The sequence below is a fragment of the Sus scrofa genome, chromosome 3 (assembly GCF_054392235.1).
Source record: "Sus scrofa isolate SSC_HxYL_T2T_F1_AM1 chromosome 3, Sscrofa_HxYL_maternal_Yorkshire_Landrace_v2.0, whole genome shotgun sequence".
Taxonomy (NCBI): domain Eukaryota; kingdom Metazoa; phylum Chordata; class Mammalia; order Artiodactyla; family Suidae; genus Sus; species Sus scrofa.
In genome coordinates this window covers 83,509,677-83,525,842 of record NC_139385.1, presented here as the reverse complement: position 1 = coordinate 83,525,842, position 16,166 = coordinate 83,509,677, and the positions used below count along the sequence as shown (strand labels likewise).

Sequence of the window (16,166 nt, the reverse complement as noted above, 5' to 3'; positions counted from 1 at the left end):
ACGGGTTTTGATTGTCAGTGGTAGTGGACATCTCAGAAATACCTCGGGATGTAATGGCAATATCTTCATGTGTGCCTTAAGAACTCAGTTTCTGTTAGATGCTTCTAAAAGAATTTTTATGGTTGACATTTTGTTTAATTTCTTGCTTTTAGAGTGGCATATTTTAGTTCTTAATAGGACATAGAAGAGTTTTTAACTGCTACTTGTCAAAATAATAATTCTTCAGGAGTTCAGAATGTTTTGTGATCATTAATATTCTGTTTTTGAAAAATATTAAACATAGGAAAATAAAATATTGATTGAAAATAGCAAATAGGATAGTTCATACAATAAAGTTTGGTATACTGTCTTCCCCTTCCCATCCATGTATGAATGTACATATACAAAACTAGAAATAGAGCAAAACATTAGTCCACTGTAAGTGATGGTTTTATTGGTAAGGATTTCATTTTCTACTTTTTATTGTTTTCTTTAACAAGCATATGTTATTTTTATAATCAGGAATAAATATTTGTTTTAAAAATTTAGTGTTATTTAACTGCAGTTTTCAAAGAAGTAACTGAGAGCTCAGATCTCAACTCAGATTTTTGCAAGTCAGTCTAATGATAAGTTAGATAATGATAAGTTTGCTCTCTGTAAGTTCCATTAGGTAAATGAACTTCTTTATGGCCAGAACTCCTGGAGATAAATGAGAAAGACTTTATAATTGTTGTCTTTATTTATTCAGTTATTTTCCAGGTGTTAATGCCAAATTTACCCTTGTTTTATTGGTTCTTATTTTTTAATCACATTGTTCTTAGGCTATATCAATTCCATTCTCAAAAGACCGAAGTGGTATAACTTGATTCTTAATGGGGTTTTGTATTAAGAGCCATTTGCTTATTTTGCTTAATTTTACTTTCTTCATCTCACAGATAGTTTTTTCCCCCACCAAAATGTATAATGAAACAGAGAAAGAGTGAAATACGAAACTACTTAATAATTGATAGTTGTGTCAGCTGGGAAGGAAAGATGTGGGGTTAAATGAACTAAAGTGAGATTTTAGATTTATATCTGCATGTTATTTGTATATTGCCTCTTAGTCATAACAAATTAGCTCATGTTGGCTTATGTTAGACCTTGGTGTGATAATGATAGATTGAGAAGTATAAAATTATGTTGGTTTTAATATTCTCCTATTCCTCCTTTTTGTTTAAAATGCCACACTTAATAATATTAGCACTCTGATTTTTTTGGGGGGGCGGGTAGTGTTCAAGTATGTGAAAAAGTAGAGAGGAAAGGAAATAAATTCTTATGGACCCGTCACTCAGCTTCCACAACAAGTATTTTGGCCAGTTGAACTTCATCAAACTTCTCTCATCCACCAGACTCCACCCCACCTCTACCAACATGCACCCTTTGTTTTCTAGATTATTTTAATGAAAATCCCAAATTCATCATTTTGCTTGTTAGATACTGAGTCAATAGCATTTGATTCTTTAAATGTCAATGCAGCCATGACTCTGGGTATATTTAACTGTAGGTTTTCAGTTTATAATAGACAAGGAAAAAGTGTTAACTGTTGTGTAATTGGGGAGCTTGCCTTTTTCTAATCTTTTTACAGTTTTTAAAAGACTTTTGCATTATTAGGATTAATTGCTTCAAAACACTGTTTTATAAAGCACAACTGGGATTTTTCCATACATTGCAGGCACAGCCAAAAAAAAAAAAACTTAAAAAAAAAAAGGGAAGTATTTAAAGGTTTTTAATCAGTAATGACAGAATGAATTGGGATGGAGGCCAACTGTGGTATAGAATGGCGAGAACTTGTAGTAGGATGGTGATGTTGGTGAAAGGAAAAAGAAAAGTAGGTATTATTAGAGATATAGACAAGAATACATGGACTTTTAAGATTAGTTAGAAATGGAGAATAAAGTGTTTTTGAGCCTTATTGAAATTGATAGTTTCAGAGGGAAAGTTCGTAAGTCAGTAAAAACAGTAGCTAAGGGAGATAGGTTCTTGGCAAATTTTTTTTTTCTGTCTTCCAAGATGATTTTATTAAATAGTCCTGAGGTTATTGAAGATTGAAATGTTTTCACTTAAGCTATATTTTGTCTTGGTCCAGAATTTTATAGTTTTGTCAGAAACATGCAGTTAATAAGTTTAATTATGTATACATTTTAAAATCATTTCCAGCAAGCTGTTTTCATTGTATTATAGTAATCAGAAACCTTAACTTAAGATATTCTACATTTTCTAAAATTCTATAAACACATTTAGTAAGACTTTGTTATCTGGAATTGCTCTTCTCCCAGTTGCCTTAAAACTCTAGAAGATACTTATCCTATAAAACTCAACTTAATCATTCATGACCTCTTCCAGAAATCTTTTCCTGATACTTTTTAGCATTGTTGTAATACTGACAAACTACTACAGTTGATTTATTTTGTTTTCTTTGTTAGATTGCTTGCATTTTGGCTATAGTAATTGTTTTATTCTTTAAAACTCCAGAGACTAGTGTGACTGTCAATATTAGACAATAAATATTTAATAAATTGAATGAATGATTCCGAACTCATTCCTTTCCATTAAAATCAAAAAGAAGGGGGGAAAAGATCTATGGTGATAAAGAAACAACTTCTGAGAACTTACTGACCACAGCAACTGAATGTATATCCTCACCCCATCCCCCAGTGGCATGCAGGATTTGGACACTTCTAAGAAGTTTTAAAAGGAGTTGTTAATTTCTGCTCAGCACCTAGGACAGCACCCAGTGCAACACAGTGTACATGAACTCTGGCTTGAGGTTTGGGGTTTGTGTTCTGGATTCAGGAAAGAAAAGAAGATAAAATTTTTGGGAAAGTTTGAAATCCTCATAAGCACTTACTCTAAAAATTTATGAAATGCAGAATGGTTTCATGGCTTTGTTTCAAAATGTTTTACACTGGCTGTAGAACCCACTTCATGAAGTAGTTTGAGTTAAAATGATCTAATATTTGTGTTTTAACTTTCAGCTTTGTGTTATTCTTGGAAAATTTCGCACCACTTGTGAATTCCTTGAACCTGGGCATTGCAAACCCACTTCTGTTGGGCCCATCTCCTTTACACTTTGCTCAGATTAAGACTCAGTTGGCGCTTCAGCAGCTGAATGCCGTTGCCTCACATAGTTCAACACCACCTTATACTTTATTAAATCAGGCTTTCTTGAAAATAGCCATGTCGAGACCCAGGTTTAATCCTCGAGGAAACTTTCCACTTCAGAGGCCACGAGCACCTAACCCTTCTGGGATGAGGCCTCCAGGACCATTTATGAGGCCTGGATCTATGGGTCTTCCAAGATTTTACCCAGCAGGGAGAGCCCGTGGAATTCCACACAGATTTGCTGGCCATGAATCCTATCAGAACATGGGACCACAGAGAATGAATGTTCAGGTAACGCAACACCGAACTGACCCAAGATTGACCAAAGAAAAACTGGATTTTCATGAAGCACAGCAAAAGAAGGGGAAGCCTCATGGTAGCCGGTGGGATGATGAACCTCATATATCTGCATCAGTGGGAGTGAAACAGAGTTCTGTACCACAGGTTACAGAGCAGAGTCCTAAAGTACAGAGTCGCTATACAAAAGAGAGTGCCTCAAGTATCTTAGCAAGTTTTGGATTATCTAATGAAGACCTAGAAGAACTCAGTCGCTATCCTGATGAACAGCTAACTCCTGAAAATATGCCATTAATTTTGAGGGATATAAGAATGCGAAAAATGGGGCGCCGGTTACCTAATTTACCTTCTCAGAGCAGAAATAAAGAAACACTTGGTAGTGAGGCAGTTTCAAGTAATGTGATTGATTATGGGCATGCAAGCAAATATGGCTACACAGAAGATCCACTGGAAGTACGTATTTATGATCCTGAAATTCCAACTGATGAGGTCAAGAATGAATTTCGGTCACAACCAAGCATTTCTGCATCTGTTCCCACTCCAAATGTGATATGTAATTCTATGTTTCCTATTGAAGATGTGTTTCGACAGATGGACTTCCCCAGTGAATCCTCCAGTAATCAGTCCTTTTTCCCAGTTGAGAGTGGAACCAAGATGTCAGGCTTACACATTTCAGGAGGACAGTCAGTCCTTGAACCTGTAAAACCTGTCAGCCAATCCATTAGCCAGACGGTTAACCAGACAATGAATCAGTCTCTGATTCCTCCATCTATGAACCAGCAACCTTTTTCATCAGAATTAATTTCAGCTGTAAGCCAACAAGAGCGGATCCCACATGAACCTGTCATAAATTCATCTAATGTCCATGGATCAGGAGGAGGTAAAAAGAGTTACCAGTCAGAGGCTGACATTCCCATTCAGTCTCCCTTTGGGATTGTGAAAGCATCATGGCTACCAAAGTTTTCACATGCTGATGCCCAGAAGATGAAGAGACTTCCAACTCCTTCTATGATGAATGATTATTATGCAGCGTCTCCAAGAATATTTCCACATTTGTGTTCTCTGTGTAACGTAGAATGTAGTCATTTGAAGGTGAGTGTTTTTAAAAGATCACTGTATCATGATGCTCAGCGCCCAAGTTTCCTCTAAATTCTCATATGTATGCCGGTGTTAACTAGTCATTAAGGAAATGACAAAATAATTTTGATTGCAACATCAACACTTAGTTGTAATATAAGTAGCCTGGCCTAAGTACTCAATTGAGTGTTAGGCTTCCTGTATTCCTGTGATTGGGCACACTACATGGATTTATCCATTTGTTTTGAAGTTTGATGAGTTATCCCAGAAAAATGCAACATAAAATTTATATGACATAAACTGTGTATTTGTAAGACAATGACACATGGGTTACTTTTATCTAAGTAAGAGAATGTATTAGTATAAAAATAAAAAGTTGGAATAAAACATTTAAAAGAGACAGTGTATTGTAGCCTGGCATGTATCTACCAGTCTTGGGCTAAAGATAGTTAATGTTGATTTAAATATTTTCTGGCTCTATCTTGAATAGGATTTTTAGTGTTCCTGAGAAGGCGGTTCCTAAGATAACTTACTCCATAGCAAAATTGAGTCAAGATGAATTTTTAGGTGTTCATCTGTGGGCTCAGAGCATAGCATATACAACTTTAAAGAGTCTTTAAAAAGCGAAGAAGCCTCAGGTGTCTTCATAGTTAGTATAGTTAGAGGGAAGTATTTTACGGAGATGCCAAAAAGTAATATAGATTATACTCTTTCATAGTAATCATTTGGTGGATTTGAATAGAAATTTCTAAGTGTGTTTTATTTACTTATGTATGTTTGGAAAAACCACTGTTCCTTATATTTACTAATGTGATTTTAAGATTTATATTACAAATGGTCAGAAAGGAATGTACTTCCCATGGGAACAAGCTTTGATTCAAGGCCATAGCATTGGTTGTATACTTGGAATAGGCTTAAATGTCTAAGGGTGTTAATTCTCTTCGTTTTTTTTTTTTTTTTTTTTTTCCCCCTCTTTCCAGTGCTCCCCTTTTATTGTCTATTACGCACTCACCAGCTTTCAGCCAACAAAAATCTAATACCTAGAACTGATGTTTTTGTCATAAAGGTTAACTGCAGCAAAGGAAAGCCGCATTCTACCTCATTTTAGCCAGATATGCTGAGTTCTAATAAAATAATTATTGCTTTCCCCCATCAAAGGGGATCACATAGCCTTGGAAAACCTAGAATAATTCATAATGCTTAATTAAAATCTGTAAATAGCCCTAGCCTAATCACTGAATTGAGTGTTAGGCTCTCTGTATTCCAGTGATTTTGAACTTTCAAGTAGTCATGATGAAGCCAGGAAAAATATCTTTAAGAGTTTTAACTTTTAGTCTGTAGAATAGAAATGATATACATTTTTTTCAGTAGTTGTTTACTGGCTTTGTACATGACTGTATTAGGTGCAGGGATGGAAATGAACTGTATAAAACTGTTCTTCTACATAGTTATTAACAGTCTCATTGAAGAGAAAAATTACACACCTAGAAAATTTTTTAAATATTGGAGGGGAACAAATGATTCAGTGATCGTAATTAACTTGTTTGGGTATGCTATAGGGGGAGAGAGATTTAATATTTTTATCCTGATTACAGGCTTATATCAGTCCAGGCCAGCATTATCAATTTATTAACATCTCTTGTGTATTTAGCAGTATATAATTAAAAGTGTATTATACTTTCTGACACCAGAAGACTTCTGTAGTCTAGTTAAAGAAGACTGAGTGACGAGCTGCACTAAGTCTGTCTGGAGTGATGTGGGGGGGAAGACTTCATGGAGTAGGTTGAAGATGGGTCTTGAATGATGAGTAAGCTTAGATATACTCAAGGGAGGAGGGATGACATTTCAGATAAGAGCAACAATAAGTATGAAGGGCCCTGAAGAGCTAGCCTAAGGAGTTTAGACTTGAAGTGGAAGGCATTAGGAAGGTAATTAAGGTTCTTAATCTGTGAAGTGACACGTTAAAAATTATTTTAGGGAGGTAAATCTGGCTGATGTATTCCGGATGCATAGGAAATGAGAATTGATAGGTTAGGCACCTGACTGGAGGCTACCTTAGTTATTCATGTGTAAGTTGGGGAAAATATGGGTTAATATGGTAAAAGTAAAAATTAGGGAAAAAAGTGCATCATCATTAGAGTTCGCAGAGATTGTCATTTAAAACAGACCTTTTAACAGAACAGCTCATTTTACCTAACTAATGAATTCTTCACTACTGGATGACAAATTATAGGGATTTGTGGATGTGGATTTAGGTGGTACAAACTACCTCTCTTTTTTCTGTGACGTATATTGCTGCCTTGTAAGTGTGCATGTATTCAACATTATACATATGTAACCAATAAATATAAATTACCAATTGGAGATTTTTTTCTTGCTAAGTAACATGTGACAATATGTTCCTCACCTCTGAGTCTCTAAAACTATAGCCTGAAAAAGACTACAATGGAATGTGAAATTATTTATTTTCTAAATTGAGGTTCAAACAGAGGAGGAGCAGTCCCTTGATTTAGAAGTTATGTCTTTTTGACTGTTCCCACTTGGTTTAGAAGCATGTCCTTGGATAGAACCATACCTTTTGACAGAAATAATTCAGTTTGAGAAAATAGTGACTAATGTAAAAGATTTTTGAAGTAATTGAAGGATAGAGAGCTCTGATAGGGTAGGTATTTTTCACAGTTTGATTCTGGGCCCACTTAAGTCTACAGTCCTTGCATCTCCTGCTTTGTAGGTAATTATCACTTTTTCTCTGGAGAGGCAGCACTGCTTTTGGACCCTTTTCTTACTGGAGAGTCTAGAAATTGAAGTGGCGTAGATATATTTACTGAGCTTAAAACAAGTAATGTCAGTGAGTGCAGTGGGCCTGTTAAGACACAAAGAAAGTAGGTGTGTGTATGTAGATAGAACTGGAGGAGTATGCCTCAAATAAGTTGTCAGCATCAGCTGATAGCTGCTGTATCAAATACATGTACGGTATTATTTCTTCATATTTTTTCAAGAAAAGCTGGAAATCTTTGGGATTTTATATGTTGGCAACTTATTCAAATGAAACATCTTATGGTCCAAGTAAATCATGCCCAGCTCAGTACCTGCCAGTGTGTCTGTTTGATGTAAACAGTATCCAGTTAATGTCAAAGACATGGGTTTAGTATTACTAGAGACTCCTTAACTGCCAATCTCTTCTAGACTTCTACTTGTATCACTGAGCAGGATGTGCAGACATTTCTTTTTTGCAATCCACAATCAGTTCCATGGCTTAATGAAATAGTTTAGGGTTTGTCATAACCTGCTGCTGAGTACTGCAAGTAGTGTGCACTTATTTTCAGGTAGTTCTTGACAAGGCAGATTCCAAAATTAGTGTCAACTCTGGTTTTTAACTGTGAATATTTCTAGTTCGTCTTTAGCAATGACAGACTGAAATGTTTTTGAAATGGAAATGAGTAACATTTTCCTCTAGGAAAGTTATAAAACACAAAACTGTTCAGTAATTTTTTTGCCTTTGCAAATGCTGGAGAAACAGTAAAACTTTGAGTAATATACATGTTGCTTTTAAGTAATTATTTTACTTGGGGGACTGTATCTTTGAAAACTGTATTATTGCCTTAAAAGAAAAATCAGATGTATCTTCCAGGAGCAATTTATGGGTACAGAATGTAATTTTAGGGCAAATTTGTGAATGAAGTTATGTACAATAAAGTATTTTGTTCATTGTAAAGTTCTAAACTTAAGGGACATCATGTCTTTGAAATGGTGTTACTTTCCATTATACCCTGAAAATAAATTAGATTCAATCAGCAGAATTTTTTCATATTTTTACTAATCTTGTCCTTTGCCAATATAGTGAGTACCTTGTTTGGAATGGTATTGGTCTAAGAGGTAGGATTTTTTGTTGTTAATGTTGTTAGCTTGAATTTGAGAGGTGTAGGGCATTGAGACTATATTTTGAAGATGCCGTTTCAGATACCTTTCTATTTATAGAGTTTTTAGTGTTCTCTAGAGTGTTGTTTTATATTTGGGATGAGTTATTTCTGATCCATGCTTTTATTTTTTCCAAGTTTAAATATATATTTGACTTCAAAATGGGTATCCATGGGTATGATTTTTTTAAATGTTTTCTATACTAAGATGTTTTAAAATGGTATCAATGAGGTATGGTATTAAGTGCTTTTGTTTGGAGGCCTTTTATTTTTGTTTGTGAAAATTTGAGTAGCCAAATGGCATTTATAACTAGATTTGTTTGAGTCTGAAAAAACAAAGTATACCGTGTAATTTTAATAAGCCTAATTTCATTAGTCAGCCGAAGAATATTCTAATTTGTGCAATTGTCTTCTTTACAATAGGATTGGATTCAGCATCAAAACACATCTACTCATATTGAGAGCTGCCGACAGTTACGTCAACAGTAAGAACAATTTTTTTCTTTTTCATAGGTAGTAAATTTATACAGTATTTCAGGTATGATTGGTTAATACCTTTAGTGTGGCACTTTGGAGATAAATATTTTTAGAAAGCTATTGCCTATTCGAAATATTAATTTTATACAAATAATATTTAGTCTCTTTCCAAAAGGAGAATTAAATATGATCCTTTCTTTTTTTTTTTTTTTTTGCTATTTCTTTGGGCCGCTCCCGCGGCATATGGAGGTTCCCAGGCTAGAGGTCGTATCAGAGCTGTAGCCACCGGCCTACGCCAGAGCCACAGCAACGCGGCATCCGAGCCGCGTCTGCAACCTACACCACAGCTCACGGCAACGCCGGATCGTTAACCCACTGAGCAAGGGCAGGGACCGAACCCGCAGCCTCATGGTTCCTAGTCAGATTCGTTAACCACTGCGCCACGACGGGAACTCCTGATCCTTTCTTTTGACTCTTCCTAATTTAATCCCAGTAGGTCAGTTTTTCCCTCCTTGGGATGGTTATCTGTTTCAGAGCACATAGTCTTCCCTTCCTCCTCGCCCCTTTCCCAAAGGATAAATAACTAAAAACCACCCAAACAAAACACTAGTATCTAATTTCACGTGTAAACCTCCTCTGGTTTAAAACCTATTTTCAGAATAAACCTTAAGTAGGAGATGAACAATCTAGATATGGTGCTTACTCTCCATTGTTTCTTCCAGTTCTTTTCCTTCTTTAAGACAGGGCACTGAGAGTTCCCGTCGTAGTGCTGCGAAAACAATCCGACTAGGAACCATGAGGTTGCAGGTTCTATCCCTGGCCTCACTCAGTGGGTTAAGGATCCGGTGTTGCAGTGAGCTGTGGTGTAGTTCACAGACGCAGCTTGGATCTGATGTTGCTGTGGCTGTGGTGTAGGCCAGTGGTTATAGTTCTTTAACCCACTGAGCAAGGCCAGGGGTTGAACCCGAAACCTCATGATTCCTAGTCAGATTCATTAACCACTGAGCCACGACGGGAACTCCTCTTATTCCTTTTCTTAAGGCTTACTATCTCTTCCCTCTCTTTGTCTTGTTGGATCTTTCTGGATTATGACACAAGAGTAGTTGGTCTTGAGAAAAGATACAGTACACAGAGTTAGTATTAAAGATAATAATAAGTGCTATAAACTTACTGTGTTCTGGACATTCTTCTAAGTGTTTTATGTGGTTTCTTTAATGTTCAAAGCAACCCTGTGAGATACATGTTTAATGATTATTTGTGATTTTACGAGTGAGGAAATTAGAGAATTCTCACTATCACACAGCAAATAATTGGCACAACTAATCTGTCTAGCTCATGGATCTTTGCTCCTTTTTCCCTCCTCAACATTTTATTCTGAATAAAGTTTCTAAGCTGCAAAAAAGTTGAAGGGATTTTAACCATTCATATATTCTTCATCTTTATTAAGCAATTATTAACATTTGCTACATCTGTTTTATTACATCTTTATATACACATTTTAAAAAACCATTTGGGAGTTCCTGTCGTGGTGCAGTGGAAATGAATCCTACTAGGAACCACGAGGTTGTGGGTTTGATCCCTAGCCTCGCTCAGCGGGTTAAGGATCCAGCGTTGCTGTGAGCTGTGGTATAGGTCGCAGACATCAGATCTGGCATTGCTGTGGCTCTGGCGTAGGCCGGTGTCTATAGCTCCAATTGAACCCCTAGCCTGGGACCCTCCATATGCGGCGGGTGTGGCCCTAAAAAGACAAAAAGACCAAAAAAAAAAAATTTGAAAGTTAATTGCAGACATTTTACATTTCTTAATTAAACATCTGTCTCTTAAGAATAAGGAAATTTTTCTATAGTGGTTATCTGTTATAACCACAGTATAACACAGTGATTAATAATTTCATAATGCCTTCTAATACATAGGCCAAGTTCACATTTTCCCTTGCCTACCCAAACCCCAACACCTTTTTTGGGGGGGTTGGGTGGGAGGGGGATATATTCACAATGGTTGACTTCTGAAATGTCCACGAAAGTTGTCTTGTAGAATATTCCATGTTTTATACTTTTCTGTTTTTTTTCCCCTCTCATTAAATTCAGATTGAACATTTGTGTCACAATAACTTTATAGGTGATAGGTTTGCTTATTGCATCACATTGGGACACAGATAATGTCTTTTTACTTAGGGCCTTTTCTTAACCTTTGTGTTATACGGCCCATGTATCATGCTTCTGAAACACATTTTTAAAAACTAGTTAGGCAATATACAGGCAGTTGACACTCTAATTACAGAATAGTATATATGTTTTATCTTTCTGCTCTGGACAGCAGAGACAAGAACATGTTTTCTAGCAGTTAACCTAGATCTGAAACATTATTACCCATTCTTGAATTGGAGAGCTCTGGAAATTTAATAACTTCTATGTATTGACAACAAGTTATATTTCTAGCATTGTACCTAAGAGAAAGCTAAGGCTTACTCATATTAAGTAACTAGCTTTCAGATAAAGTGGCCATTAAATGGCAGCACTTACATTTTAGACACAGCTGTCTAAAGGTTAAACACAGTACAAGTACCTTGAGACTGGAAATGTATCTTCTTTGATGGTGCAGAGTAATGAAATCTTTAAAAAATGTAGTAGATGAAACAAAATTTTTTACGTTTTGATAATTCCTGTTGCTAAGTGATAGATATATTGAATTGAAGTTTTTTGCCTTCAAAAAAATAGTTCGTCGCCTTATATAGTTATAAGATGCTCCAGGCATAATGTGTGCTCTCAAAGCAGGAAGAAGGGGGCAGATCTTTCTCAGAAGTCGGCCAGTGGTTTTACACCTATGTCTCATTGGTTTGAACCTATCACTGGCAATCTTCTAAGGAAGCTGGGAAAGCAGATATTTAGCTTTCTAGCCTTTGTATTAGAGGGAGGCATAGGAAGAGGGAGTTGAGAATTGCTTTTGAGTAAACTTGCTAACAGTATCTGAGACAAATAGCAAGAAATAAAAACCACTTTACCTTTAGTAAGGTTTTGACCTCACTTTATTTACTTTATTTTCCTGCCAGGTGACATGTTGAAAGCGTTTGCTGCCTCCATTTCCTTACCTGGCTCTCCTCTTGGTTACTGAAATTGTGTTTTTGAACAGCAGTGATTTGATTGTTTAATTTAATCACCATTTCCTAGAGTTCAGATTCTCTAAAAAAGTTGAGGATAAAGATGTGTTTTCTTTTTTTTCTTTTTCTTTTCTTTTTTTTTTTTTTTGGTCTTTTTAGGGCTGCACCCATGGCATATGGAAGTTTCCAGGCCCTATAGGGGTTGAATCAGAACTGTAGCTGCCACAGCTATAGCAAGCTGGATCTGAGCCTCATTTGCAACCTACATCACAGCTCACGGCAATGCTGGCTCCTCAACCCACTGAGCAAGGCCAGGGATCTAACCTGTGTCCTCAGGGATACTAGTTGGGTTCGTTACTGCTGAGCCACAATAGGAACTCCCTCCCTTTTTTTTAATGTTTGCACCTGTGCCACATGGAAGTTCCTGGGCCAGGGATTGCATCCAAGGCGCCACAGCAACCTATGCTGCACCTGTGGCAGTGCTGGATCCTTTAACCCACTGCACCAGGCTAGGGATTGAACCCGCACTTCCACAGCAGCCTGAGCCACTGCAGTTGGATTCTTCACCTGCTGCACCACATCAGGAATGTCTTCGTAGGCTTCTGTGATGTTACTGTTCCCCCTAATGTTTCTTTCTGTGGCTATCCCGTAATCTCTTTCATTGGTTAATCTTTGTCTCCTTTACTCCTGAGAGTTAGATTATCCTCAGCCCTCTTTTTTTTCTCTCTCCAAACTCCATTCTCTGTTCATCTCTGTTACTCTCAGTGGCTTCTACATGCCTGATTTCTAAATATCTTAGCCCTCATCTTTTTCTCTTATCTAAATATTTTCAGTTGTTCTGAAAACATTGCTGTGTTCCCCTCACTTCAGAATATTTATTGATTCTCCACTACCTTTTACTTATGTGGTCTCCTTAACCTGATTTCAAAGACCTTCATAGTTTGTTTCTGAGCTGCTTTTCCAGGATTTCCCCCTCATAATTCCTTTAATCATTTCCGTGCTGTACTGGTTCCTGGTATAGAACACCTCTTTTGACCCTCAGTTCTTCTTTTATGTATTGCAACTGTATGATACCTCACCTGATCCATGGCCATTGATAGACCTTTTTAAGGGCTATTTGAAAAGCAACCTTTTCTCTGAATTCTCCCCTGATTCCTTTGACTAGATCCTTTTTGAGGACCAGTAAGTACAGTGTAAGGAACACGATTCATGTCTTATTCTTTTGAATAGTGTCCCCTGGAATTCTGCAAAGTGGGTGAACTATCTTTAACCATCACTAAGCTTGTGTTTTATACCTCTTCTATAAACTCTTAACGCTTTTATGTGTACTGCTTGTTTTACCTATATAAATGTTGAGAACTTTAAAGTGTGGGGCATATGGAGTTCCCGTCATGGCTCAGTGGTTAACGAATCCGACTAGGAACGATGAGGTTGTGGGTTCGGTCCCTGGCCTTGCTCAGTGGGTTAAAGGATCCGGCGTTGCGGTGAGCTGTGGTGTAGGTCGCAGACGCGGCTCGGGTCCCACGTTGCTGTGGCTGTAGTGTAGGCTGGCGGCTATAGCTCCGATTCGACCCCTAGTCTGGGAATCTCCACATGCCGCGGGAGCGGCCCTAGAAAAGGCAAAAAGACAAAAAAATAAATAAATAAAGTATGGGGCATAATGTTTCTTTTTCCTAAATTGCCTGCTAGTATAATACTTCAATTATTTATTGAATTAGATACTCAAAATATTTTACTTTGAATAAAATTTTTCATATGTTAATATACCAATAAACTACTATGTTAACTTTGGGTTGTTTTTTGTTTTGTTTTTGTTTTTGTTTTTTGGTTTTTGTCTTTTGTCTTTTTAGGGCTGCACCTGCGGCATATGGAGGTTCCCAGGCTAGGGGTCTAGTTGGAGCTGTTGCTGCCGTCACAGCAACACCAGATCCTTAACCTACTGAGCAAGGCCAGGGATCGAACCCACAACCTCATGGTTCCTAGTTGGATTCATTTCCGCTGTGCCACGACAGGAACTCCTGTTTTTTATTTTTGTTTTGTTTTTTGGTTTTTTTTTGTCTTTTTAGGGTTGCACCTGCGGCATATGGAGGTTCCCAGGTTAGGGGTCCAATCAGAGCTGTTGCCGCCGGCCTTCTCCATAGCCACAGCAACGTGGGATCCAAGCCTCATCTGTGACCTTCGCCACAGCTCAAGGCAATGCCAGATCCTTAACCCACTGAGTGAGGCCAGGGATCGAACCTGAGTCCTCATGGATGCTAGTCGGGTTCACTAACTGCTGAGCCACGATGGGAACTCCCTAACTTTGGTTTTGAACAGTCGTCTTGATGTATTGCAGGGAAAGATTGATTGAGCCATATCATATTATTTTAACTCTTCATTAGTATTATTTATTTTCAAAATAGGTATCCTGATTGGAATCCTGAGATCCTCCCATCAAGAAGGTAATTATTTTATTTAAATAGTGGTATTATTAAAACTTGATTTTTTTTTTAAAGTAAACAAGGACTTTTTTAAAAAAAGGTTGTGTTTTGATCACTTTTAATTTTAAACAACAGGTAAGTGCAGCCATTACTGTGAAACCTCTTTAATTACCCAGCTTAAATGTGATAGCTCCCTTCAGTGAACTTTTTTTTTTTTTTAAGTCTTTTCTTAAAATACTGTATACTTTTGGAAGTTTCCATGGTGGCTCAGCGGTAACGAACCCGACTAGTATCCATGAGGCCTCAGGTTCAGTCTCTGGCCTTGCTCAGTGGGTTAAGGATCCTGAGTTGCCGTGAGCTGTGGTGTAGGTTGTAGATGCAGCTTGGATCCCCTGTTGCTATGGTTGTGGTGTAGGCTGGCAGCTGCAGCTCCAGTTTGACCCCTAGTCTGGGAACTCCCATATGCCATGGGTGTGGACCTAAAAGAGACCAAAAAATATTGTCTACTTTTATTATTTTATGTTTGTGGGATCTTAGATTATGAATTCCTTGAAGGCTGGGAATGCTTTTATTAAGCTTTGTATCCCCTGGTAGTGAGGCTCACTATTCATGGTATATATATATATATATATATATATATATATAGAGAGAGAGAGAGAGAGAGAGAGAGAGAGAGAGAGAGAGAGAGGTACAACAGTCAAAGAAATACTTGTGGATGGCGTAGTCTTTTGAGGAAAAATTATTAAAAATATCTGTTTATATAAGTCATCTTCTAAATTCTTTATGTAACTTAGTACTTTCAAAACATAATTGGATGTAATAGCGGTATAAGGGAAGTACAAGAAATAGATGATTTTTTTTTGTAAATTAACAGAACAGAGGGGTGATGTGCTCTGATTGTTTCTTATTTATCTACAAGGCTGAATTGCATCATAACAAACAGGTTCTTGCTCTAAGTAAATACACGGTATCAAAGTTTCGCATTGTTAATAGTATGTTTAAGAAGGTCAATCTGTCATTTAATACAAATTTAAATTTATATCAAGTTGATGAATCTTGTGGGTTTTTTTTCTCCTACACTTTGTAGAAATGAAGGCAATAGAAAAGAAAATGAAACTCCAAGAAGACGATCTCATTCCCCCAGTCCTAGACGTTGTAGGAGATCAAGTTCAAGTCACAGATTCCGTCGATCTCGAAGCCCAATACGATCTATGTATAGACCAAGAAGTCGAAGTCCAAGAATTTGCCATCGTTTCATCTCTAGATACAGATCCAGATCCCGTTCACCATATCGAATGAGAAATCCATTTAGAGGTAGTCCAAAATGCTATCGATCAGTTAGCCCTGAACGGACAGCGAGGAGATCAGTGAGATCATTAGGTACACTTATAGTTATGTATAATAAGTACTTATTTTGACCAAATTTTTTTTTTTTTTAGGGTCGCACTTGCAGCATATTGAAGTTCCCAGGCTAGGGTTGAACTGGAGCTGCTCACCTGCACCACAGCCACAGCAACACGGGATCCGAGCCATATCTGCGATTTACACTACAGCTCGAGGCAACGCCGGATCTTTGACCCCCAGTGATCAAACCCGAAACCTCATGGTTCCTAGTCAGGTTCATTAACCACTGAGCCACACCGGGAACTCCTGCCTCAGCTTTTTAAAAACTTTTAAGGTTGTTAAGTTTAGAATTGCTTATGAAATCTGCCCCACGTCCCAACCCAGTGCATTCTTCCATTTACTGTATATCAGAATAAA

At 37.3% G+C, this 16,166-nt stretch overlaps 1 protein-coding gene across 40 annotated transcripts in view; it reads left to right on the top strand.

The window, feature by feature from the left end:
• The window catches only part of ZNF638 (zinc finger protein 638), a 140,625-nt gene that overhangs the window by 70,917 nt on the left and 53,542 nt on the right, over positions 1-16,166 (top strand). For 27 of the 40 annotated variants that reach the window (XR_014841717.1, XR_014841708.1, XR_014841715.1 and 24 more), the window contains exons 2-5: positions 2,994-4,509; positions 8,835-8,896; positions 14,388-14,426; positions 15,493-15,785. Coding sequence is in view for 20 of the 40 variants with exons in the window: in XM_085018960.1 (XP_084875086.1) it covers positions 2,994-4,509; positions 8,835-8,896; positions 14,388-14,426; positions 15,493-15,785 (1,910 nt within the window). In the remaining 20 variants the exon portion in view is untranslated. The remainder of the gene's footprint in view (positions 1-2,993; positions 4,510-8,834; positions 8,897-14,387; positions 14,427-15,492; positions 15,786-16,166) is intronic. The other 13 variants (XR_014841714.1, XR_014841713.1, XR_014841711.1 and 10 more) reach the window with 1 other exon arrangement.